Here is a 24,481-nt window from a genome sequence, read left to right on the forward strand (position 1 = left end):
CAAAATAGCTACATATATGTAAAAAGCCATACTAGCAAGACCTGACGTGCAGCTAGGATGCTACTCTTTCAGGGTGGGAAGAAGAAATTTTGTTACATATTGCTTGGCCTTTGACAAGCAGCTACCAGTATTTTTGCGGTTTTACTTAAACAAACTATTCAAAAGCAGCAGGAAGTAATGTGTAGCATGAAGCAGGCCACAGTGGTGTGTGAAACAGCACAGCAGTATCCAGGAAGACTTCTGACACTGCAGGTGGCTCAAACACAGAAGGGTATTAATGAAATTAAATTAGTAAGGAAATACATAGACATATTTTTGTGTTGATCCTGTGTGTCTTAGTTTCTTGTTTCTTGGCCCAAGGTTTTGGGAAAGGGCAGTGCTGCAGAGTGATGGAACAGGCATCACACAGTCTGGTCTGCCACCACTTCATCTGGATGGAGTGGGAGGACCAAAGGCTTTTTCCCTCTCGTCCTATTCCATTTGAATGGCTCAGGACTGAAGAAATCGGCTTATTATTACCTGTAAAGCCTAAGGGAAAACGTGGGCCAGGTGATTCTAAGTGACCATTTGTTTTCTCTTGTTTTCATAACAGAGGTGATAGAGCTCCTTGATTGGCATTATAGTCAAGCTGGAAGATCATGCCTTGTCCCTGAGGAGAAGGCCATTTAAGTTTTCTTTGACAAGAATGATTTGGGAGTGTTGAGATATGCTACCAGATCCTTCAGGAACAAGGAATCTATTTCATTCGAAGACCCCCACCCCTGCACATTGCTGGGTGTTCTCTTTTTTTGGTTAATGGTTGTTTCCTCCTCTTTTCTGTTTAGTTTCTTTCCTCTAAGGAGTCATTCCAAACACCAGCAAGAATCTGGAGCCATAAAAATTCCTGGAAAGTAATCTTGCTTTTGTTCTTTGATGTTTGGCAAAACCCATCAACTTTGTAAGCTTTTGGAACAGAACTGTGGTATTAAAATAATTTTAGAATCCCTTTGGCATAAGTCACAAAATCATATCTAGTCCCAGTATGTAGCTCCACAAGTCTTGATTTCTATCCACTTTCTCTTTGTGCGCTGAAGTAATAACCCCTCCAAACTTATTTTTGCCGATTCATGTTCCCAGCATAGCTTCCCCCTTTTCTTCAGGCTTGACCGGTAGGTTAGTTGGGTACAGTAATGTTTTCTGAAGGCTGTACATAAAGGAAGAATTTAAAGCCACTGTTTAACTCAGACTCAGGGTCCTAGTCTGAGAAACATGCAGCTTTTCCTAGCTGCTAGAAAAATTCTGTCATGATTTCTAACATAAAATACTTTCAAAATGACAGTGTTTATAGGTATGTAATCTTAGCCCCACCAACTTAGAAAACCAGCAGCTACAAGGCTGACCCAGTCCACTTTAATTTTTCAGAGGAGAAGTTAAAACAATAGCAAGGAGATATTTTTCATTCGTTTTCCATTGCCAGTTTATCTCTGGCAACTGGGATCATCAGGGAGATAAACAACACTTCTGAAGAAATACTTTGAATCCATTCTCAGCTAATTCTAATTTTAAAGGACTAAAATCCTTCCATATGTCTGTGGAAAGTTCATCTGTCTACAGGCTGGACTGTGTAAAAAAATATACTACCTGAAAGCCCATTCAGGGCATGCATATGTGTTTGAATTGGTTCTGTTTCTACTTCAGTGTTCTTAGTTTCTATAGAAATTTAGCTTATCTGGGACTTATCGGTTTTGACATTTATCAAAGAAAATGACCTGCATCATCCCTTCCCTCTGTCCCTGTAAGACTGAGGGTTACCTTCACCATGGTTTCTCATTTTCTACAGGCAGTTTTGCTCCATCACTGGAGAATAGTGGCCATAAAAGCTGTGTGGCTTAGCACATTTCCTAGTCCATTTGTGCTGGTCTGTGGTCTGTAGCTTGAGTTGCCACGGTGCTTACTCCAGACATCAGTCAAGCTTTGGATCAAGACCGGAGACTTTGTCAGCGTTTTCTTGTAATGGAGCTAGTATTGCATCATGTTTGTGAGGAAAGCTTGTTTAGTAACAGAGAACTTACCCACTGGCCCTTTTTCACAAGATTAGTGTTTGCAAGGAAACAAGCACCTGTCTGCCACAAGCCCTTTCTCTCTTTTCCTCCTCTGCGATATCTCAGGACCCTTTACGGCTTTGTCTCAGTAAGTGGAGGAGAGGTGGACTTTTAAAACCAAAGAGATCTCTTTCTGTTATCATTACGAGCAATAATAGTACTGGGTTTATAGTGACAGTCTTCTGTATACGGGAGCCATGTAGCGTTTGCTGTATCCATTCTGCTCATTGTGTTTATTTAAATTGTTCTTAGGGTCAGGGCCATCTGATGCAGTATCTCTCAGCTATGCAGACTCCAGGGCGACGTTGGATTTAATTAGAAAGATATAAACTAAATAGAAAGAAAAAATAAAGAAGATAGCATAGATATCAGGGTAGGGTAAGCAGAATTAAGTGGGGAAAGGGTTGAACTGACATCCTCATCTCTTTCAGGCAAACATCCCAACCACTGAGTTACACAGCCAAGCTCTTTGCAGCTCCATGGGTCATATCCTTTCGTGCTTGTGGTTCAGCTTCAGCAGAGTGACCCTTCTTCCACCTTGCTGTAACCTGGTGGGTTTTGTGCTCCCCTCGGAAGTGGGAGATGTTGACCTGACTCCCATTAAGACAAGAAGTCCCCAGGCGCTAAGCTGCACACTGCAGTGTGACCATGCCTGCAGCCGTGTGGCAGGGGTGCAGAAGACAGGCTTTGCCAGTACTCTCACCCTTTTCCTGTGGAGTCTTAAATGTGGAATCTGTTCAGCTGAGATGCCAACCCAGGAGAGACACCTGGGCTCTGAGCTTCATGTAGGCGAACCACAGCCTTGAGGCAGGCACCGTAGTCTGGAGAAAAGGTAAAATTCATAGCCAGGTCTATGTTCACTGGCCTTTCAGCTTGCTCAGCCTCTCGGTGTTTGTGGATCACTCTCCAGCACTTCAGATCCTGGCTATGGCTCCTTAAATGACTGCTGTGAAAGGGCCAAATAGTGGCAGCCACAGCGATTATGTTGGCGACATTTGATTAGCCTCGTTGGATTTCCTGCTGTGTTTGCATCATGCTTTTCTTCTTGGGATTTTTTTGTTGTTGTTGTTGCATTAAAGAGCAATCTGGTAAGGAAGGCTTCTTGTGACATTAAAAAATTTAGGCTGGAGTCTTGCTATGGATTATTTTACTGATACAAGTAGTCAATGTGTGTTCTCTGGGAATAATTCCCAGACTTTTCCTCCATTGCTCCCCTTTTAAAGGATCTTCTTTTAAGTCAGTGGCACCTCACACAACTACTTTCTCTCTTAATATTTTGAGAAAAGGATAGTTGCATATACTTCTGACTTTGACTTCTACTATACCAACGTTTTACCAGCACTACTGCCTAGTGGATTATCTTCTCATGGCCTTGAGGAGAAATAATACTGAGTAAAATGCACCATCTTTGTGGTGTAATAACTTGGTTGATTGCTTTGCTCTTTTTTTATAAATTAATTTTCCACGGCAGGTTTTCAGTCTGAGAAAGGGTGTGTCGTAACTGGACAAACTGGTAGAGCATCTACATATCTTGCAGGAGAATACTGTAGAAAAACCGCTAAGGAATTGTGGTTTATAAACATGGCACAGTTAGTAATCTCATAGACAGTAAAAATCATGGGGATAGGCTCAGATGATACTAATTGTCTTAACAGTAGACTGCGTGGTTAAGAATGAAGTCATATTATTTCGGTTTAGCTAACTAACACTTCAGCATCTAGTCTGAAGTAGTTACCTAGACACCCTCGGTATGAGACAGAGGGGGGTATCTTAATCAGGGTAATCGATATCTCAATCAGGTTTATCACCACTGCCTTGGACAAATGGAACATCCTATAGCATCAGTCTGCAAAGAGTCAGCGAGCACTGTGGCTCTGTGTTGGCAGTATCAAAGCACAGGCTCACACTGCAGTGCCATGGACAGGGGCTTTATGGCTCAGAGCCGGTAAGCTGGCACCATTCTGGAGCCCGTCATTCCAGTATCACCTTTGCTCTTTGGCAGCGTGTTTATTCCCTTCAGCCATCAGATCCTCTCCTTGCTAGTTAGCTAGCTGACCTGGTGGGCTTGGTCACTGACCTCCTGTCTTGCTTTGGCAGCCTAGGACATAGGTTTGAAGTGGTGCAACTTTCTTCTCGTGAGAGAGAGACCAGCAGTAAGAAGTCAGAGAAGAGATTTCCTCATCTGTTTAAACTCTTGATTTCTAAGAAATGGTTTGCCACATTTGGTGAGGATGTATGCAGTCGTTTGCATATCAGAGTGAGGTGTAACTGGTATTGTAAGATGCAAAGTATAAGATACGTAATGTTTTCATGAAGAAAGCAGCACTTGTGTTATTAATTGGTTGCTTGTAGGGTTTTTCAGACTAGGTATCTTTTTTTCATTTGGCAATTAACATCCAATACTGCTGTATTTCTACAGAAATCTTAGTTGAGGATGATCCATCAGTAATAGACTGATAGGTCTCTTAAAATGGCATTTGTGTTCCTTAAAGGGTGCTGTAACAGTAACAGAATAATTCAGAAGAGCCTTCAGCACAGGGAGAGAATAAGAAATTTCTGGTGTATTTATCCTTCCCACCACAAGGAAGGAAATCAAAGCACTAAGCTCCCACAAGAGTAACAAGGCACCTTATTTCCACCTAATTCTTATTGTCACCTCTTTTCAGAACTAAGTTCCTCTCACTGAACTTTATGGCCTCAAGGAGGTTCCTATGGCAGCACCTAAGCCTGAAAACAGACTTCATTTATTACTAAATTCTTGTTGAAAGGGAAAACTGCCTTCTCTCAGCTTCTCCTACAGGCCACAAACCCTATTCTTACTTTGACGTAGGGTTCCATTGAATTTACATTGTGGAAGTAAATTGTATTTCAAGTCAGTCGTTATTGGGTTTCGTTTTGGCAAGGACTCTCAAAACCAAACAAGGGCTCTTATTTAAACTAAAAAGAGGAAAATAGCTGTTTCCCAAAGGTATTGTAATAAATAACTGAATGGAAAACAGAAAATCTGACTTTCCTTTTCTGCCTTACAAATAAGATGCAAAACAGAGTACTTGAGAACATTTGGAGATTTGTATAAAATAAAGAGTCTTGTTACTGTTTCAGTTATTGAAACAAGTTGAACAAAAGTACAAATGCTCTAGCAATTTCACTGGATAAATTGGAAGCCACGGCAAATATAGTCAGTTAACTAATGAAACCAGAACTGTGTGATGAAGATGCTCTCCCATTTGTTGGAAGCCTCCTTTCCCCTCTTCTCAGGTGCAAAACTGCAGTATGAAGCCAACGAATAAGACCAGCAGTTATAACCAGCCAAAACAGGAGAACTTCAGCTGTTCTGGGAACTGACTATCATGTTGACCTGCCATGCTCTGCTCTGTGCTGTTGGGCACACACTAGTCTCTGTTCTTGCATTTTGTTTTGGTTTTTGAGTTGCTAAGAGAATTTCCATTGAAAACAAAGGTAATGTCACGTGTGGTGTTGAAATAGTTCAGAAACTGTGTCCTCTGGTTGTAGTTGGTGCCTTAATTGTGGTTTTCAGAAGTGATGCCCCTCTTCATTTATTGTAGTTAAACATTTGGTTTAGTTTTTGTTATTTAATGTGTTTATCTGAAGATGCACTTTCTGCTCTGGTATTGGAGATTTCGATGGGCGGTGAGACAATATGGATTTGATGCTTTTACAAAAGTAAAGGTGAGTAGAGAATCCCCTGAAAATGGTTTCCTTGTCAATTTGTTAATAGATTCTGTGACTTTATGTTCTAATGTCCCTACAGCAGGCATCTTTGTCAGCCACCTTGAGTGCCTTGATTATCCCCGCTCCAAACGTGTAGCTACTGTCTTTCTCCTTATTTCATTTTGATTTGAACTCTCCTGGAGGAACAGTGCTTGCAGAATAAAATTTCTGCACCAGTTCACAGTATTTTGTGTTATGTGATTCTGAGCTTTTGCATATTCAGCTTACTTTGTTGGTGGCTTGCAACGATAACGTTACAATCAGAGCTGGTTATTTACTTCATATATTCAACAATATAGTAATATGCTTCTTTATAGTGCGCCTAGATTAATTGAATCCATAGATCAAGTTTTTCTTTGGTTATTTTGGCAGGAAAAAGACTAAATTATGTGATCACTTTATAACATCATCTTTGTTCCAAGGGCACCTATTATTAATAAGTAACAGCCTCCCGTAGATATGCCTTTGGACTGTACTATGTTTTAATGTGTCTGAAGCAAACCATGCATTGTCTGTGCTCAGCACAAGGCTGAGTTTATTCTTGCTAGGGCTTTTCAAGATTGACAATGGATTCATTTTCCAAGCATACATAATTTAGTCTTGTTCTAGCCTTGCGGAATGTTTACAGAAATTTATAATAAGCACGTGCTTTTTGTATCTAGTCACATATATGAAATGCTTTTCCAGGCATTCTGAAGTCTTAGTGACAGAAATAAACTTGTCATAATTTACTTTTTTTTTCTCGTAAACTGTACATGCTTTAGGTGATGCCACTGTTCCACTGGATGACCTACTGTAAATTCTTCGGGTTTGGAACTCTTTTTATTATGTTTTGTGTCCCATGCTGCAATGTTGTATAATGTTAATAAGCAAAACAAAGTAGACCAGGGAAATAAAAATTAAGAACGCCTTTTTGAAGAGATGTTAGAAAGGACTGAGTTGTGATAAGGTATTTTCAGGGTAACTGGGTCCCTTTCAAACAGTGCCTTTCACATCTTGCTTGCTGTCAGCACTGCTGCCAGAGAGAGCATGGTACCCTTCTTGTATTGTCTGAGAGTGCCAGCTGGAAATCTGATTCTGCACATTTTGTAGAACCTTTCAACCTTCTAATATAATGATAGTTTTACATCAACTTTTGTTTGATTTTATAGAGATAGAAATAGCATTCCAGAGTCAACCCAAATGGAAAACTGATTTGGAATTTGTTCATGTTTCATCACAAAATGAAGTTCCTTGTTTGAGCACATGGTGATATCCAGGTGCTTCACTCTTCCCCAGCTGTTGGGACTTGGTCATATCAGATGGCTGTCCTGTTGAGCTACAGGAACTGTGTGACTGGGCTCTGGCATGTCCCCATCACTGAAGTCAGATGCCAGAGGAGAAGCAGGATGGGAAACACCCGAATGAGAACTGCTGTAAGGCTTCCTGATAGCTTAGTGATAGCAGAGATTAGGTTCAGTGTATCACAGGCAAGACTGAAACATTTTGATATGTTAAAACACAAACTTTGACCCTTTCAGACATATCTTTCTTGAACTACTCATGCCTCAATTTTTTTCTGTTGGGTAGGTGGTGTTTCAACTATTTCAGCTGTGGAGCCGCCTTGCTTTTCTTGTGATGTTTCACTCTTGTGTCCTAACTTCCAACCTTTTCTTGTCTTGGGGCTGCATGGTTGGCTGGATGTGGACATCTGGCCAGATTGTTTCCAGCACAAGGAAGGAAAGGGAGGCAAGGGCTGGGAGTATGTTGTGTGTATGACCCTGCACATTTGCGAAGTGTGCATGCAGAGGACTGCACACAGCTGGAAGACAGACCTTCTCTTTCCAAAGTCCAAGTCTGTCTTTTCAACACTTACTCTGTGCAAGAGATGGTGCAACTCCTGGCTGCTTTCCAGCTGTCTTCACCTTTTCATTCCTTTCATTTATACGTGGACTGTCAGACTTGTCCTTGTGTGTGCAGTTACTCTCCAGGGAAGCCTTCCTGGCTGCTTGTGCAACAGTATTTCTATTATTTCTGTGAATCACTTTATAAAGAGACACTTAAGCATCCCTTGGTATCGAAGGGCTGAGGGTGTCTACTCACTTTTTCTAGAGCTGGAGCCATAACTGCATTTAGCATTTCCAGAATATTACTGCAATACTGATGAGTTGAAAAATTAATTATAAATGTCTGGTTGGTTTTTTTTCCTGCTGTTTTACATTCTGTTAATACTGTAATTAATTTTTTTCCTTTATCTGCTGAATAAATTTTGTGTCACTCAACAGATGTTTCTGTTTTAGCAATGAACCAACTCCCAGACAATCTTGTGCTTTTAAATGATTTCCTATTGTTTCAGCTCACTTCTAGAAATGACAGACGACTTAATCAGCTTGAGTTTTAGCTTTTATATATGCTTTTCTTCTAGTTAAAACATGCCCTTTCTTCTTCCAGCTCCATCAGACCTCTGAGGGAATGCTTTTGTTAAAGGGCCTGTTGCTTTGTTGTTCTTATAGATTCATAAATCCTCACACATTCTTGTCATATGTCTCATCTATGATGTAAAGTGCTGTGGGTATGAAATGGGAAGCGCTCCTCCTCAGGCAGAGATCCTTCAGTGATCATGTCTATATATCTTTCCAAGAGTTGATGATCTTCTCTAAATGTTACTAAATACACAGCCATTAATAGACCAGACTTGCTGATTAGAACAGAAAGAGTTTTTAAGATTTCATGTGTTCAATGAATAAGATTTAGTGTTACTTATTTAACAATTTAACAGCAATTCCTCTTTTCCCTGAAGGCAAACAGGAGAGATTAATTTCCTAAGAGAAATCATTTTAGGCCTCACTATCAAGCAAATAGATTCTGTCATTAATTACAATGCTCAGATGAACAAATAAAATCATAATTTGATACCATCCCAATGAAATAACAATAGAATAAGCAGTATATTAAACTTAATTTTTTAGCATTTTGTGATACAGCAAAGTGCAAATAATTAGAAAGGCAAATGACATTTTTTTCCTCCTGCTTGCTAGGAGACTGCAAGATATTAAAATAAAAATTCCTACTTGAGATTAGTTTAGAGAATTCTTCAGCTAATACTTCTTGGTCAATGTACAGTGGAAGAACAGTCCATGCTGTGCTGGTTAAATATATAATCCATGCAGAATTTTCCTATTCTTAATTGGGAATACCTATTTTATGATATAAAATGGAAATTTTGTAATTTAAATGGCAATTAAAAATTCTCTTTTCATAACTTATTTATTGACCAGGTCTGCCACTGATCTACTGCAAGCAGGTAAATTAATATACTGAAGTAATCTACTGTAGCTATAGAAATTGTCATCTGAGGAAGCAGCTCATATGCTTCTTCTCTTAAGAATTTGTTTCAGACGCTGCAGTACTCTAATGCTTGTGGGGAGAAAAAGAAAACACTCCAACAGAAATACATGTTGGTCAGAATTTTGCAGAGGTTAATTTATTTCTTGCTCAGTGAACTGTCTCGTTAATAGCAACAGGTACTAGGGTCTTGGTTCTTTAGTAGTATAATGTGGTATATGTGTGGTGATTTTGCTAGGAAGAATGCTAGCTTGAATTAAAAAAAATAATCAGTGTAGAAAGCATTAGGCTTCTAAAAGGATTATCTAGAAGTACATGAAAAGAAATAGAGGAAAAAAGGGAAAAAGCATCATAAATAGGTTTGCTGGCTGAGTATATTTCATTTTTTTTCAAAAATTATTTAGAAGAAGTCTTCACATTGTTATAAAGAAAGAGTTGGTTGGGTCAGTCAGTACAAAAGGGTATGTGTAGCATGAATGAGCTCAGAATATTAGGGAAAAAATAAAGGGCTTAACAGTAGCATTAACTTACGCTTCTTCACCAATGAGTTCCCACTGTGATGCTGTGACTGAGAAGCTGTGACTAGCTATGCATATCTCAGTTGGGGAATATTGAGTTTGAGAGGTTAGATACTGCATTTATGAAGGTAGTTTGGGATTATAAGCTTTGTGCCACAGCAGGAGAAATGCAGGCTGAACAACTGCGAAGGAGCCAGGGTGAAGTGAATCAATCACTTCAAGAGCGATTAGGAAAAAAAAAAAGTTCCATCATAAGATTATTAACTCTATTTTATGCAAGTGATGAATATGTCATGCTTTGCAACTATGTATTTGGAGAGTACATTCCTGATACCAGAGGATTTTTCAGTGAAAAATGGTACAATGTGAGTTAGTGGTTGGTAGTTGATGCTAGACAAATTCAGGTTATAAATGGGAAAAGAAACGTAAAAAAATATGTATTGAGAATAATTAACTCTTAGACAATGTTGACTAACAATATTAATGTCTAAGTTTCTGCAAGCAGAAATTATAATAAGTTTACACTTTGTAATTCAGGAGGTTAGCCTGGAGGCTGGTGGCCCCTTCACTGCTTACAGTATTTGAGATACTCAATATTTAATCAGATGAGTAATTATCTTCTATATATTAGTTGATATTCAAAGGCATTCTTAGGCTGAGCATGGAACATCCCTGCCACAGGTTAAGAGTTTTTTTTTCTCCTATAGTGCTGCCCCAAGAAGTTTGTTTGTTTGTTTGTCTTGTTGGTTTTTTTGTGTTTGTTTGGTGGTGGTTTTTTGTTTGTTTGTTTGTGGGTTTTTTGTTCTTTTTTTTTTGTTTTTTTCCCTGAGAGTGCTTTATCTTTTGATTCATAAAGGAGAAATACACAAACAAAGCATTTATGTCTCAACCCCTCTCATTGTGCTCTGGCTGCATATACAAGCAAGATTTATAAAGCAATTTTGAAAGTGATAACTTCCAGAATAGGAATATGTAATTTCCCTGGTAAACTCTATGTTATAAATTGACTGCAAGAAGAAAAAAGATAAGTAGGAGAAGAAACAATAGGTAAGGGAGAAATAACCATGCTTTAGGGGGATGCCTTACCTGAAGAAGAGAAAGTAGAAAGAAATGGGACTCTTCTAGACCAGACCTTCTTCTTTGTCCCATCCTATCAGTTTATCACTTCTAACATGAGTTTATATGATATAGAGAGCATATGATGCTTAAGCCGTAACTTCTGTACAAAGCCTAATTCTTTATCTTAAATGTGGATAATGCAAACTTCTGCCTTGAAATAAGTAAAACTATTTGTGCAAATGCAGACCAATTCATTAGTTAAATTATCACAAGCATTAATAGCTGCACTGAACAGGCAAATGAAAGTTCATTTTGTGTTTTACTTTTAAAGGGCCTAGCAATAATTCTTGATATTTTTACTATCCTTCTGACAATGCAATAGTTTGGAAGTGTCTGTAATTTCATTAGATTTTCTTAGTACTGTAAGTAAGTGATCACATTAGCTATTTTTATGGAATGAGCAGCCGTTCATCTTGTTTAACCTGCTTAATCTATAAATGTCTGGAGGAAAAGGCGAACAATCAAAATGCATCTGTAAGTCTCCAAAACTTGCTAAGAGGCTAATTATCTGAGAATGCTGGCAGACTGACAGGGAAATGAATTTGAGAGTCATAGCCCACTTACACAAAACACATTGGCAACTTTTATCTGCTCTGGAGTAATGTGCTGGGTTGACCCTGGCTGGATGCCAGGTGCCCACCAAGCCACCCTATCGCTCCCTTCCTCAGCAGAAGGTGATGTGGGGGAGGAGATGAAAAAACCTTGTGGGTCAAGATTAAGGCAGTTTAATAAAGCAATAGCAAAGGTCATGTGTGGAAGCAAAGGAAAAGAAAAGCATTATTCTTTACTTCCCATTAGCAGGCAATGTCCAGCCACTTCCTAGGAAATAGGGCTTTAGTACATGTAGCAGTTCCTCTGGAAAACGAACGCTGTAATAAAAAATGCCCCCTCATCCTTTCTCTTGGCTTTTATATCTGAGAGGTGCCATAGGGTATGGAGTATCCCTTTGGTCAGTTTGGGTCAGCTGTCCTGGCGATGTCCCCTCCCAAGACCTTGCCCTTCCCCAGCCTGCTGGTGAGGGCAGGGGGGAGGCTGGGCAGACAGCCCGGGTGCTGTGCCAGAGCTGCTCCGCACGGCCAGAGCACTGGTGCGTTATCACCACCTTTCTAGCTACCGGTACAAGCAGAGCACTAGGAGGGCTGCTGTGGGGCTCAGCCAGACCCAACACAATCTGTGACAGTAACAAACAGCAGTCCACTGCTACGGCAAGTCTTTCTCGCAGGGAGGGAAGGGACGTTTCATGTAATCAAATAGCAAATATTGAGCCATCCACAGAGTATAAAATGGTGACCATGTACTGTTCATTTCAGTATAATGGATGCTTACCATCAAACAGTAGTTGTGCAACATTATATTTTTAAGGGAAGGTTAACCAATGATTCCAAGAAGCAGCTAAAAAAAAAGATCTGCTTGTGAAGCTGGATCTGAAACCAAACTTGCCAAAAGAAGTTGAACTGTGGTTAAGGCAAGCCTATATAGGGAAAGGTAAATAAGGTTTAGTTCTCAGTCAGCTGTAACTAGAGGGTTGACTATTCTTTGAGACCCCCAGAAGTTTTCTTGAATACCTGTAAGGAGCATATGTGATGCTTATTTAACATAGTATCACCTATTCTTGGGAAATGAATGAATATGCATGACTTCTCTCAGAAATATAATGCATAAACATATGCATGATCTATACAATCTTGCCTGAATGTAACATATGGCATGCATGTTAGGTGGAGTGATCCCCCACACATCCAGTGCTGCAATAAAGGAATGTATGTTTCTTAATGCTACACTGGTGTTAAGGAGTTGTCTTATTGCTGATTTCAGTGACAAAACCATACGCAGTATAATGGGTAACCTGTGTGAGTCACAGACACTGAGGTAAAAACTTTCCTAATAAGTGTTTTTTCAGTTGTTTTTGTAGTGATGGAAAATAACGGCTGAAAAATTTTGAGTTGTTAAAAAAATTTAATGAAATAAAGCGTTCAGCTTTCAAATATTAAAAAAATATAATTGAAGTAAATCTTGAAACAATGTATCAAACAGTGTTAAATTCAACATATTTTATTAAAATATTATGCTAAGGTTTTTTTTGGTTTAAGAACCAGGACAATAGGAAAACCACGTGTGTTTTACAAAAACACTTGTTGAAGTCAACTAGACCATTTAATAAAATTTTATCAAAAACATTTCACACAGATCTAGTTTGAGGATAGGATTTTGTGCCCATTGTAATGAAGTCACTTTTCTCATCAGTTTCTGCTTTTTGTTTCTCTTCCAATATAGCCAGGTTTGCTAAGTCAAAACATAAATGATAACAGGAGCAGCATATGTTTGTGTGGATTATAACTACCATTTCACTAGGTAGGGATGAAATGAATTCTGTTGGACTCAGATGTTCCCTGGATACCTGTGACCTAATCAGCATTTATGTCCTGTGGACCTGAACCAATACTGTTTCACTCCTTCAGTTCTCTGTTACTAGTCAGTTTTCTTTCCAGCAAGCAGTAACATTCCCGCTGTATACACCAATAATTTATTTTTAAAACTTTGGAAAGATGGTTCAGATCAGAACACATGGCAGTATAGCAAATAGTCTTCTTTATGACCTCTGGAGAGATAAAATTAGCCAGTTACTGCTGTAACTTCTCACTGAACTGTCATTGTTTTGTTCTGTATCTGCACCACTGTAGCCTGTGATCTGATCAGCTTTCACAAACCTATCCCTGCTCACGAGTGCACTGTATGTTATAAAGTTTGGTGGAGTATTATGAATGTCTAAGTTTCTCTTTACTGACTGGTTAAATAAGTCCTCCATTCATCAGATAGAAATATTTCTGTAAAATTACAGAAATACTGGAATTAAACTATGCAATTTTTTTCAGCAAGGTAGACAGTTTGAATTACGTTCTTTGTAAATATTTGTAAATATTCTGTTTTCTGATGTCCAGGAGTGGTCTCAGGTATTCAGTGGGAATAGTTTGGTTGTTGTCAAAGCTGAAACCAAGTTCAGAACATAAACAATAGTTGTACGATTTCCCCTCTTTTCAGCTTTGCTTTTCTACTTACTCATCTTACCCCAGTAATTAAATTTTGATTCCTTTTTACTAACCTTGTCCTACAATTGAATACTGAATGCTGTTTATGCTTTGCTTTGAACAATTGCAGCTTTCTGACTAGAAGGTAACTGAATTATAGGAGTTGAATCTGAGAGCTTTTAGTATATGCAATAGATTTGTAGCATGAATAATGATGTGCTACAAATAATGATTTGCTTTGTTGAGAATTACCTCATCCTCTGGAAAGGGCTCCACCCATGACAGTGCATGCTGCACATCCCATATGTGTCAGACCTGTGTTTCTGGGAAGTGGGGTAATATATTGTGTACATCCATTTAAATCTGACCCCTTGGGAGGCATCAGATCTCATATGAATTCAGTAATATCGTGGTGGGCAGCTTACCTTGCCAGTATGAATTATGTGTCCCGCTCAGGCGGAGAGGTTGGTTGTCATTCCTGTCAGACATCAGGATTTTAGTCTGAATGCAGGTAAGTGAGGTGGGAATGAGTGACTAGGCCGTGCAGGCTAAAGAGTGTTAAGGGAGGGCATGGGGGCTGTCCAGCTTTCATGCGTTAACTGAGGGAGTCCAGCTAGACTGACACCCCAGTGTCAGACAGGAGTAACTGAAGGTGAACTTCATGGTCCTAATGACCTGATGCCATTTTAACCTAATCAGGCTGTAAGATTTGCTACTTTCTCCCCTGGAGAAGCTTTTTCTCATATTAAATGAAGAGCCCAGGCCGTTCAGTACACAGTGGTGCTTTAGCCAGAGGTGCTGGTAGAAGGATGTCTTCATCCATCACAGCAGTGAAAGCTTTTGAGCTTGTGTCTCCAATGTACTAAATCTGGACTGAACTTTCTCGTGGTGGTCACATTACACTGCAATTCAGAAAGGAGAATCCATTGTGGTCCCACTGAATGGGTGGTGTTTGAAGGTTGGCTTAGAGAAGTGCATTGCTCTTTTACATTAGTGTAACTCTTCACAAAGGATTTTGCTGGGAAAAGCTGAGCAACATCCCGCTGACTTGACTTGTCACAGCAGGTATGCCTCCTTGCTGAAGACATATACTAACACCTGTGCTTATATTCAGAGTTGTCACATAGGATGCCTGAAATAGACTTTTAAGTTTAATAACCCACTCCCTGAAATCTGAGTCAATCTGTTGTATTTTAAAGGAATTGGCAGGAGCTACACACTAAAGGAGGGGCTGTTGATTTACCTTAGTCCCTTTACTCTTTCACATACTTTGCTAATTTCTGGGCTGCAGAGACACAAATTTCTATGGACTGGTTTACAAATGCACTCAATGAGACAGATTCAGAAAGGTGGAGGGCAGGGATGGCAAATAAAGGTGGAATGCTTGTGGAAGGCAGGAAGAAAGAGAGAATTTATTTGGCTCACCACTACATAAAGCTACAATTTAAATGCTATAAATAAGTTTTAGAATTAAGTGCATACATACACATATCTCATACAGTCTTGTCTCTACTTACTAGTTATTCTGATGCCCTTCATACGTGTGTGTGTTCCCTCAGGTTTATATTTGCAGTTTTGTACCCCTTGTTATTAAGATTTCCTTCATTGGTTCCTCTGGTTGTTGTAAGGTGGTGATGAGTAATATTCTGGAACAAACAAATCATTGAGGCAAGGTAGGTTTCCAAAATTTAATGGACCCTTGCTCACCGATTGCATTCATAATGTTGTGAGCGTTCTTATATTTGGATAATTATATCCTCAAATTAATACTTATATATATTTTTATATATTAATATATAAAATATATTAAGATTATATATATATTATACCCTCAAATTAATAGAATTTTGTTTACTTCAGTTCTAGGCTGTGATTTAATCTTAAAGTTATACAGAATCACAGAATGGTTGAGGTTTGAAGGGACCTCTGGAGGTCTTCTGGTCAAAACCCCCTCCTCAAGCAGGGCAGCCTAAAGACAGTTGCCCAGGACTGTGTTTTTCACTATCGCTAAGGATGGAGACTCCACAACCTCCCTGGGCAACCTGTGCCAGCGCTTGGTCACCCTCAAAGTGAAAAAGTTTCCTGATGTTCAGAGGGAGCCTCCTGTGTTTCTGTTTGTGCCCATTGCCTCTTGTCCTGTCACTGCACACCACTGAAAAGAGCCTGGCTTTGCCCCTTTTGCATCCTCCATTCAAATAAATTAATTGCTTATTCAGAAAATAAAATTAAATTCTCCTTGTCCTTTCCCCACAAAACAGCTTGCAGCCTTGCAGAGAGCTCACAGGCGCCTACTTGTATACTGAATTTCTAATGCTGTGTTCTGTTTTGTTTTTCAGATGGGCCCATCTTTCAGTAACTCGACATTCCAGTCCAAAATAACAGAGTCAGCTGATATTGTTGTTGGAATATGTTATATGGTATTTGGTAAGTATGATTTCATGGTATAGAGCTTTGGCTGTATTTGATGTGGTAAGGAGACTTGACTGTAAAAGTAAAGTTTTTTTGGACACAGATGAACTTCTCTATATTCATAAAGAGGGGAAAAAAAGCACAGGGTGAAATCATTGAAAGGTTTTTAATGTGTGATTTATGTTAGGCAAAACCCCCTTTATTCAGTACTAGGAATATAAAGCTGGGCAGGAACATGAGTTTTTGAGGCCCTGGCAGTTTTAAGCATCCGTGTGATCATTGTTAAGTCTGAACAAGAGAGTGTCTCTTCCACACATCATTGCAAACCATAGAACAACGTATCCTGACTCCTCATAATGCCTGAAGTGAAATACCAAAAGCTGTAATTATAACATGTCGGGGATAGGTGCTGGAAAGACCAGGTTTATGGCCAGTGTCCAGTCATTGCCTTAGAAAGTGAGATTTCTGGGGAGGGGGCTATGCTGTTAGAGAGGAGGCAGATTTATTATCCGTAGCTCTGGTCTGGCTGAAGAGAAAACTCCAGATCCTAAAGGTACTGGCCAGTGTAACCATGAGCCAGAGACCAGGAAAGTCAGCCCAGACATCTGGGGGAACAGTGGCCACCCTCGTTACGTGCAGTTGGTAGGCATGGGGATAGAATCATAGACTCATTTAGGTTGGACAAGACATTTCTGGTGCTTCAGAAGATGTTGAAAAAGGAAAACGTAGCAGTCGAATGAATGCCCTAACAGACCTACGGCAACCAATACTAGCTCTGAAGTGTGGGATTAATGCAAAATAAATATAGCACAACAAAGAGTGAACTCATGTCTAGTCCTGTCAACGAACATTTGCATCCTAATGGCTTCAAAGATTAACATGTGTTCTAACATGTTTTCTCCAAATTTAAATGAATGTACGCCCTATTTATTTTAGAGTGTAGCTGTATATGGATAGCTGAGATTGAGAGGAGACATATAGCCTGGGTGGACAATACATGTCAGTTTAGAGACATGTCCCTGCAGCATTTATACTCCTGAATTTGCAGAGCTCATCAGCTAAATATAGGATCATTTCTCATCAGAAACCTCATGCAATTTTTCTACTGCCAGATGGACTAGAAATTTTCTTGTGTAGCTTCATTTCTGGTTTTAATGTTTTCTGTTTGTTATCAGTACCAGATAAGATGCAGACCTCTTTACTGACAACACTGCTGATAAAATAGTGACAATTTTATCCATGTCTGTCCCATGTTTTCCTCTCCCATCTTTGTTCAGCTAGTCATACAACGTAGTGTTGCCTCATAACTTTTGTTTTAACTTTCTCTTTCTGGATCCTATGATAATCCACTGTGCTCAGATCACTGAGTCTTTTTTCAGGATGTATCCTCAGTATCTACTGTACCAATTTTACCAAAGCTGTTGGACAGCGCTGCTTGGAAAACAGATGCAGTATGTTCACAAGGCCATAGGAAATGGAGCTTGGAGTGATCCTGATGAGCATTTAGACCATTTCTGGGCCTCTTACACCATTCCTGACCAAAATTTGTCAAGCCTTCTCTGAAAACCTTTCTATGAACTCACTAAGCAGTTTATTCCAGTGTTTGCTAATGTAAGGCAGAATAGGAAACATGGCAAAGAGGTTTCCAGTAAGTGGTATTTTGTAAAAGTTGCACAAAATATTTGAATGAAAAATCATATGCTTAAAAAGGAAAAAAAAAAAAAAGGTTTTAGATAAAACCTCTTCCCATCTCTTCCTCCAGGGATTTCACAATGGAGATGTATGTGAAGAGGGATGGCTTTGACCATAACGGTCAGCCAGATGCTAAAGTGACTGTCATGTCAGTTGGTGCATGCTAAAAACTGTAAACGGACTTGAGCTGGTAATCCAACCAAGAACAGACACCATGGGAAATAAAAACAAAAAATAAAATTGAGGTTTTGCTAAAGGAAAAATGTGGTGATTGACTCTTCTGTAGTACAGCTGCTGAGGGTATTTAGTATAAGTGATATCTCTGATGTGGCTACTACTTTAATATTCTGGTTAAAATTAATCTCACTAGGAACAGTGAGAGAGCATATTCTGATAGTCTGATGGTCTGTGCTCCCTAACCTCAGTCAACTGGATTCTGCTTAAGTAATGTTCCTTTTAATGATACCAAGTGATAATCAGATTGAAATGTAATTGAAACATTGGAAAATATTAAAATGGGGAAAGAAAATGGAAATAATAATTTTAAACAAAACTGTTGCCTTTTACTGTGTTTTTGTCGTTATATTTTTGAAGTCTTGGAAGAAAAATGTTTGGAACAAAATTGTTGCACATTTGTGGGAGCAGAATTCAAGGAAAATATCTTTTCTCTTTCCAGGAGGTTATAAATTACAAATATTTTAAATAGGTGTAAGGAGATCAGTGGTAGAAAAAGAAATTACCAGTGTCTAACATTACTTGCTAAACTGCCATTTCCTTATAAGAAAATATCATAATCTGTAAAATATTTGGGAAAATTAGGTAAATTATTTCCTGTGAGAGTATGATTAAATTAGGCACATTCTCTTATGGGTATAATCCAAAGCCAATGTTGGTTTGCAGTCTCTATGCGAGTTGTTAACCTCAGTTTCTATATCAATATTTACCTATATTCTATATTTATAGTGTTGCTTTTTTTAGAGGTATACAGGAACAGGCAGTGAGGTCCATAAAGCACTTGGTCTCTATCCAACAGCTCGATTTCACACGGCATTAATTAAGGGACCCTCTTGTTTATTAGGTATTCTCATGTCCATGGCCCTCTGGAATTTTTACATTTGGAAGTGTTGTTCTTGTGTGTCTATAAAAGGCTGCTTAAAATTCTGGTTTTTCACTGTTATTTGACCTTCAAAACTGATGGTCACCTAACTCACATAACTTTGTGTATCCTTCATAGGGTTTGATCCTGTCAGTTTAAAGGTAGAGAGCAAATTACTTGTCTTCTACTAGATTACTTGCAGCATTCTTAAGTTTCTTGTCAGGGCTCACAGTAAAACCAGCATTCACAGAGAAAACAGTTCTATTGACACACAGTGCAGACATTACTTAACTACATTTTTCTTTTTCATGCATGCTTCAACATTCTTGCTGTATTGTGTATTATTACTAGGAACTATAACAAGCACCACTGAAAAAATGCCTCAAAGAGAAAAGAAGAAGGTTTAGCGAATGGAGAGCTCTATACCTGGAACTGGGAAAATGGGTGCAGTGTCAGATGGGTATTGTCTCGTGCTTAATTAATGCCAGCTTCCTAAAGGAAAAATTATTTTTGGCAGGCCAGTTAATTTAATGAATACAATTATTCATTAGATCTTAGTAGACAGTTTGATGAACAAAACAGGAAGAAAGCAGGAAAAATGACAAAATATTTTGAAAAATCTTTGAAATATAAGGAAGAGAAAAGCACAAATATAAAATAGAGACAAGTTTATCTGATAAATGATAGTTATGATGACAGCGCATTATTCTTGTGCAGGAAAAGAAAAGGGATGGCTGAAAGTAAATTTTTCTTCATATTCCATGTTTCTCTGCAGGAATATGCTCCTTGTGTGGGAACAGTATTCTCCTACATGTCTCCTACAAGAAAAAGAATTTGTTGAAACCAGCAGAATACTTCATTATTAACCTTGCCATCAGTGATCTTGGTATGACTCTGACATTGTACCCTCTAGCTGTAACCTCCAGCCTCTCACACAGGTTTGTTCACTATGCACATATTTAACATGTAGGCTCTGGGGGTCTGTGTCAGTGATGATGACCAAATTGCTCTGCCACTTTGCGTGTTGTAAAAGTGGGAATTAATTAGAGGGACTGAGAGAAGTATGTTCTGTAACAGCAGCTTTATGGACTGCTGGTGTTAATTACTATTTGTGTCTGTTTGAGGTTACTGTCTTTTTGATTTCTGTAGGGCTGGGATTTTGTTCCAAATATTCGATTCCTACGGTATTTATCCTTTGTGGGTAGTATTATTCAAGTGATGGTGAAATGCTTCATTTTTTTCAATTGGACAATGAAATTTGGTATCATAAAAAGGAAACCCTGAATTTACTTATGATCTCCAAATGTAGGGGTAGTGATGATGCATAGAAATGTAGTGTTCTGTATTAATTTTTAGGTCAGCACTCTAATTTGGAACGTCTTCCTTCCTTCCCCACTTCTCTTTATCCACATGTATTTAACCTCATATCATTGTGCAAGATGTATTTTTTGTGATCTTTTAAAGTCTGGGAGTCTTGGGAGGCTCATTACTAGACCTCAGATAGTATTTGTGCAACCCAGGAAGCATGAAAGTGTTTGAGAGAAGGGAACTAGGTAGAAAAGGTGAAGGGAGATCAAGACTGATAATCAGGAGTTGTTCTGCAGGGTTTGGGATAGGATGGTATTGGCAGTATTTTGGTCTATCCCTCTGGGTTGCAGAATGTCTCACAACTGATGGGACAATAGGAAATGGCCTCATGCTGCACCAGGGGAAGTTTAGATTGGATATTAGGAAAAATTTCTTCATCAAAAGGGTTATCAAGCATTGGAACAGGCTGCCCAGGGAAGTGGTTGAGTCACCATCTCTGGAGGTATTTAAAAGATGGTAGATGTGGTGCTTAGGGACATGGTTCAAGGAGGGACTTGGCAGTATTAGGTTATTGGTTGGACTTGGTGATCTTGAAGGTCTTTTCCAACCTAAATGATTCTATTATTCTATGTGACTATGCAGTACTGATCTGGCTTCCCAAAACACTTTACTGAGAAAACTATGAAGGCCTGTAAAATGCTAAAGATTGTGAGAAAGTAAAGGATTGCTAACTAGATGGAGACATCATCAAGATAGCCCATAAAAAACCTGAAAGAGATAAAAAGATTAAATTAGTTATTTAAACTGGCTTTTCCTGTATGGGAATGATAAGAAAATAGCAGCAGAATCAAAATCATTAAAATGGTTAATGTGTAGTATGATGAAAGACAGCCAAATCTGGAAGAACTGCCATGGCAATTTGTATGTTGGTGACAAAGACATATAAACTAAATATTGATGTGAAGTCAGCTAAACAGAAAAAAAGGGAGAAACAGCCTCGTGGTCAAGAATGGAAATTCATTTAATTGTCACAGAAATTACATTCATTGTAATCTCCTTTGGGAATTAGGTGGCATCCACCAAGAATTCCTGCTGTCCCTCTCTAATAGGTGTCTGGTCTAACTGCTGCTGTTGTACCAGCTGTTTCTATAGCAGCAACTGAAGCTCCACAGCTTCCAGCCTAGCATGTGGTGGTAGATTGGCACTTGTTTTAGGACATTTAGCACGTTTTAGCCCAGCACTGATATACTGGCAGTGGCTCAGTGCGACGAGCGAGGGGAAGCAAGCAGCCGACTCAGTATGAGTGATAAAGCAAGCTCCGATTTATTACGGCGCAATTATGGCATTTATACAATTCCAGTTAATTATGCCTACTAGTCATATGTTGATAGGCTAAGCCCTAATGGTTACGTCTTCATACGGCCTCCTACTTGCGGTTTCTGCGGTTAACTGGTCACATAGCTCAGCTCCGTGCTCTACGTGCCTTCCTCAAAGTTAGTTGCTACATCTTCTGCAAGCTCAGCATTGACCTTTCCCTTATCTTCCTTGTCCATTGTCCATTATTGCAGTAACTTTTTTACTGCGGCCTAGTCTGGTTCACTCCAAACTCATGTCAAGTGCTGTGTGACACAGTCCTTCCATGGATCCGTGGCCGTTTTCTCTCATCCATTCTGCAACAATTCCCCCTTTTTCTTTTTGGACAAGGAAGGATTGGGTAACACGTTCAAACAATTTTCGGATACAAGAAAGAATACAAGGTAACAAAAGCAACAGTAAAACAATAAGCAACAATACAGATAAACCCTGTTTTAACAAGTCTCTTAACCATCCATTTATGCCCAGAGAAGCAAACCACACATCTATGCCTGATGAACCTTCTTTAACTTGATGCATACGATTTCTTAACTCCTCCAGCTGTCGATGAATACTTTGTGAATGATCAGAAAGATTTAGGCAACACATGCCTTCAAAATCCTGACACCCATGCCCATTTGCCAAAAGCAAAAAATCTATAGCAGCTCTATTTTGCAAAACTGCATGTCGTAAGCTATCAACATCAGTGGCAAGACCTGATAAAATGTCCGTCGTAGAATTAAATTGTTTCACTGCCCAACAAGCTAGAGTCTTTATTTTAGCCCAATTCGCAGCTGCTGCGCCACCGGGAAGAAAAAATGAAAGAGCTACGGTTCCAGCCACTGTGCCAAGATTTACATTATCATTACAATCTGGCTTTAAGTCATGAAGACTGCGTTTTGCTCTACTCTCATTTGCTTGTCTTACCAAGTCACGCATGGTGGGTGCAAACATGGTTAGTTTGCCAATATAACAGGGTCCTCCCACGGGATGGAATGGTATGGCGGGCCATGCCCTGTCTCCACATATTAGAAAATATCCTTCTGGTAATAATTTCGCTGTAACATTTTCCACATCAAATTCACCGGCATATTTTGAGGTGTTCCAATGGCTAGAATTCCCTGATACATTCTGATATCCTAAGTAAAATTGTATTACATTGTCACGGTGCATGATGCGTTTCCATTCATCTCCAAACATGACAGCACCTGAGCCATTGATAGGTCGAAATAGGGGGCGAACTCTGGTACAATTAAGTTTTTGACTAACATTTACTAAAGGCCCAGCGGCTGGAAAAGAGCCCCATAGGTCTAATTCTTGCTGAGGTAAATGGATTGATTCATTTAGATGGTAAATCAACTGTTGTAAAAAATACGTATTTTTAATAAGTGTACTATTCCACCAGGTACAGTTATCACCAAAGCCAAAATTCATGTCATTATACTTCCGGTCTAACCAGGCCAAATATGATTGATTTATGGCTGTATAATTTACTCCCAAAGGTTCAAAATCAGGCCAATGTATATAAGGGTAACCAATTAGACACGTTCGGAAAGGATCACTTGCTTTCTGCAGGGAAAGACAAAAATCTGTAACTCCTGATTGATTTGCCCACGTAACCCACATATTTTGTCTAGGCTCTATACTATGTAAAGCGAAAACAACGACAATATTCAATAGGCTAATTCCCAAAAACAATGCCATCATCCACGTTTGCAATGATGTTGTATGATATGAGACTCAAAACTTTTCTTAATAATGCGAACCCAAAAGATAAATTCGTTACGTAATTCTGCCAAAAATAATTGTTCAAAAGCCTCATAAGATTGTAATGCTTTGTTGATAACTGCAAAACTAGGAGCAGGTGTTTCAGTCAAAAGGGAATTTCCACCAAAGCCAAAACGTAAAATGTTATTTTGACAGGGTGGACATACCCAGGAACATAAAGTTTTTCATCTAAACACTCCAACTCTTTTACAATATCCACAATAAAATGTAATTTTTGAATTACAAACAATTTTACATATAGGACAAAATTTTTCTAATTGTATTGGTCCTTGCCCAAAGAGGTCTTGCAAAGTATGCAAAATACGGGTAAAATGTAATAAAGACAATCTATCAGAGGGTAATTGATATTGTATCTCCCGAGGCAGCTGCCATAAAATGGGAAGAATAATATATGTCAGCTTTTCTACAAGTCGTTTTTCTTCATCTGGTCGTGGCAGCCGAAATAATCTGTCTCGATGCTGTGTCCATTTGACAATTTTTGCACCATAGGTGGCGCTCTCGACATTGACGACGTGTATGTCCAGGACGCCCACAACGAAAGCAAATAAAGTCTTTTCGAGGTGGTTTCTTACTTTGCCGTTCATCTAACGTCTTTAAAGGAGCGAGGGCTGCAAAAGCTTGTTGCTGAGTTTTAACTAAATTGTCTCCTACCTCTTTAAGCGTTTCGACTAACAAAGCTTGAGGTCCTACAGGCACTCGGCTCATTCTTTCTAACATAGTTTCAACAGAAGCATCTAGAGGAAGGGTAACTAAAATGCCTTTTGTATAAGTGTTACAATTTTCTAATACACACTGCCTCAATAATGGTCCCTTCATAAAATCCGCTATATCTGCTCGATTGATCGCATCAGTGACTCTGTCTACAAAAGAGGCAAAAGACTCATCCCTGCTTTGTTTAATCGACATATATGAAGGGGTAGCAGGGGTTGTTCTTACTTTTTGTAGTGCTTCACGCGCCAGTTTCATAGATTCTAACAGTACATCAGGACCAGTTTGCATCTGCATTTCTATTGAGGCAAAAGGTCCAGACCCCAT

The 24,481-nt window shown here is 39.1% G+C and overlaps 1 protein-coding gene and 1 long non-coding RNA gene across 2 annotated transcripts in view; one reads left to right on the forward strand and one right to left on the reverse strand.

Moving 5' to 3' along the window:
- Positions 1–3,550: 3,550 nt before the first annotated feature.
- On the reverse strand, positions 3,551–24,330 carry LOC119145406. The gene is made up of 3 exons (XR_005103407.1): positions 23,621–24,330; positions 14,887–14,891; positions 3,551–3,561 (listed from the first exon to the last, which is right to left on the reverse strand). It is a non-coding gene; the product is annotated as an uncharacterized LOC119145406 (long non-coding RNA).
- Positions 16,137–24,481, forward strand: part of LOC119145405 (opsin-5-like) — a 29,088-nt gene continuing 20,743 nt past the window's right edge. The window contains exons 1-2 of the mRNA XM_037381848.1: positions 16,137–16,224; positions 19,773–19,935. Of these exons, the coding sequence (XP_037237745.1) occupies positions 16,137–16,224; positions 19,773–19,935 (251 nt within the window). The remainder of the gene's footprint in view (positions 16,225–19,772; positions 19,936–24,481) is intronic.

The sequence above is a fragment of the Falco rusticolus genome, chromosome 3, assembly GCF_015220075.1.
Source record: "Falco rusticolus isolate bFalRus1 chromosome 3, bFalRus1.pri, whole genome shotgun sequence".
NCBI classification, from domain to species: Eukaryota; Metazoa; Chordata; class Aves; order Falconiformes; family Falconidae; genus Falco; species Falco rusticolus.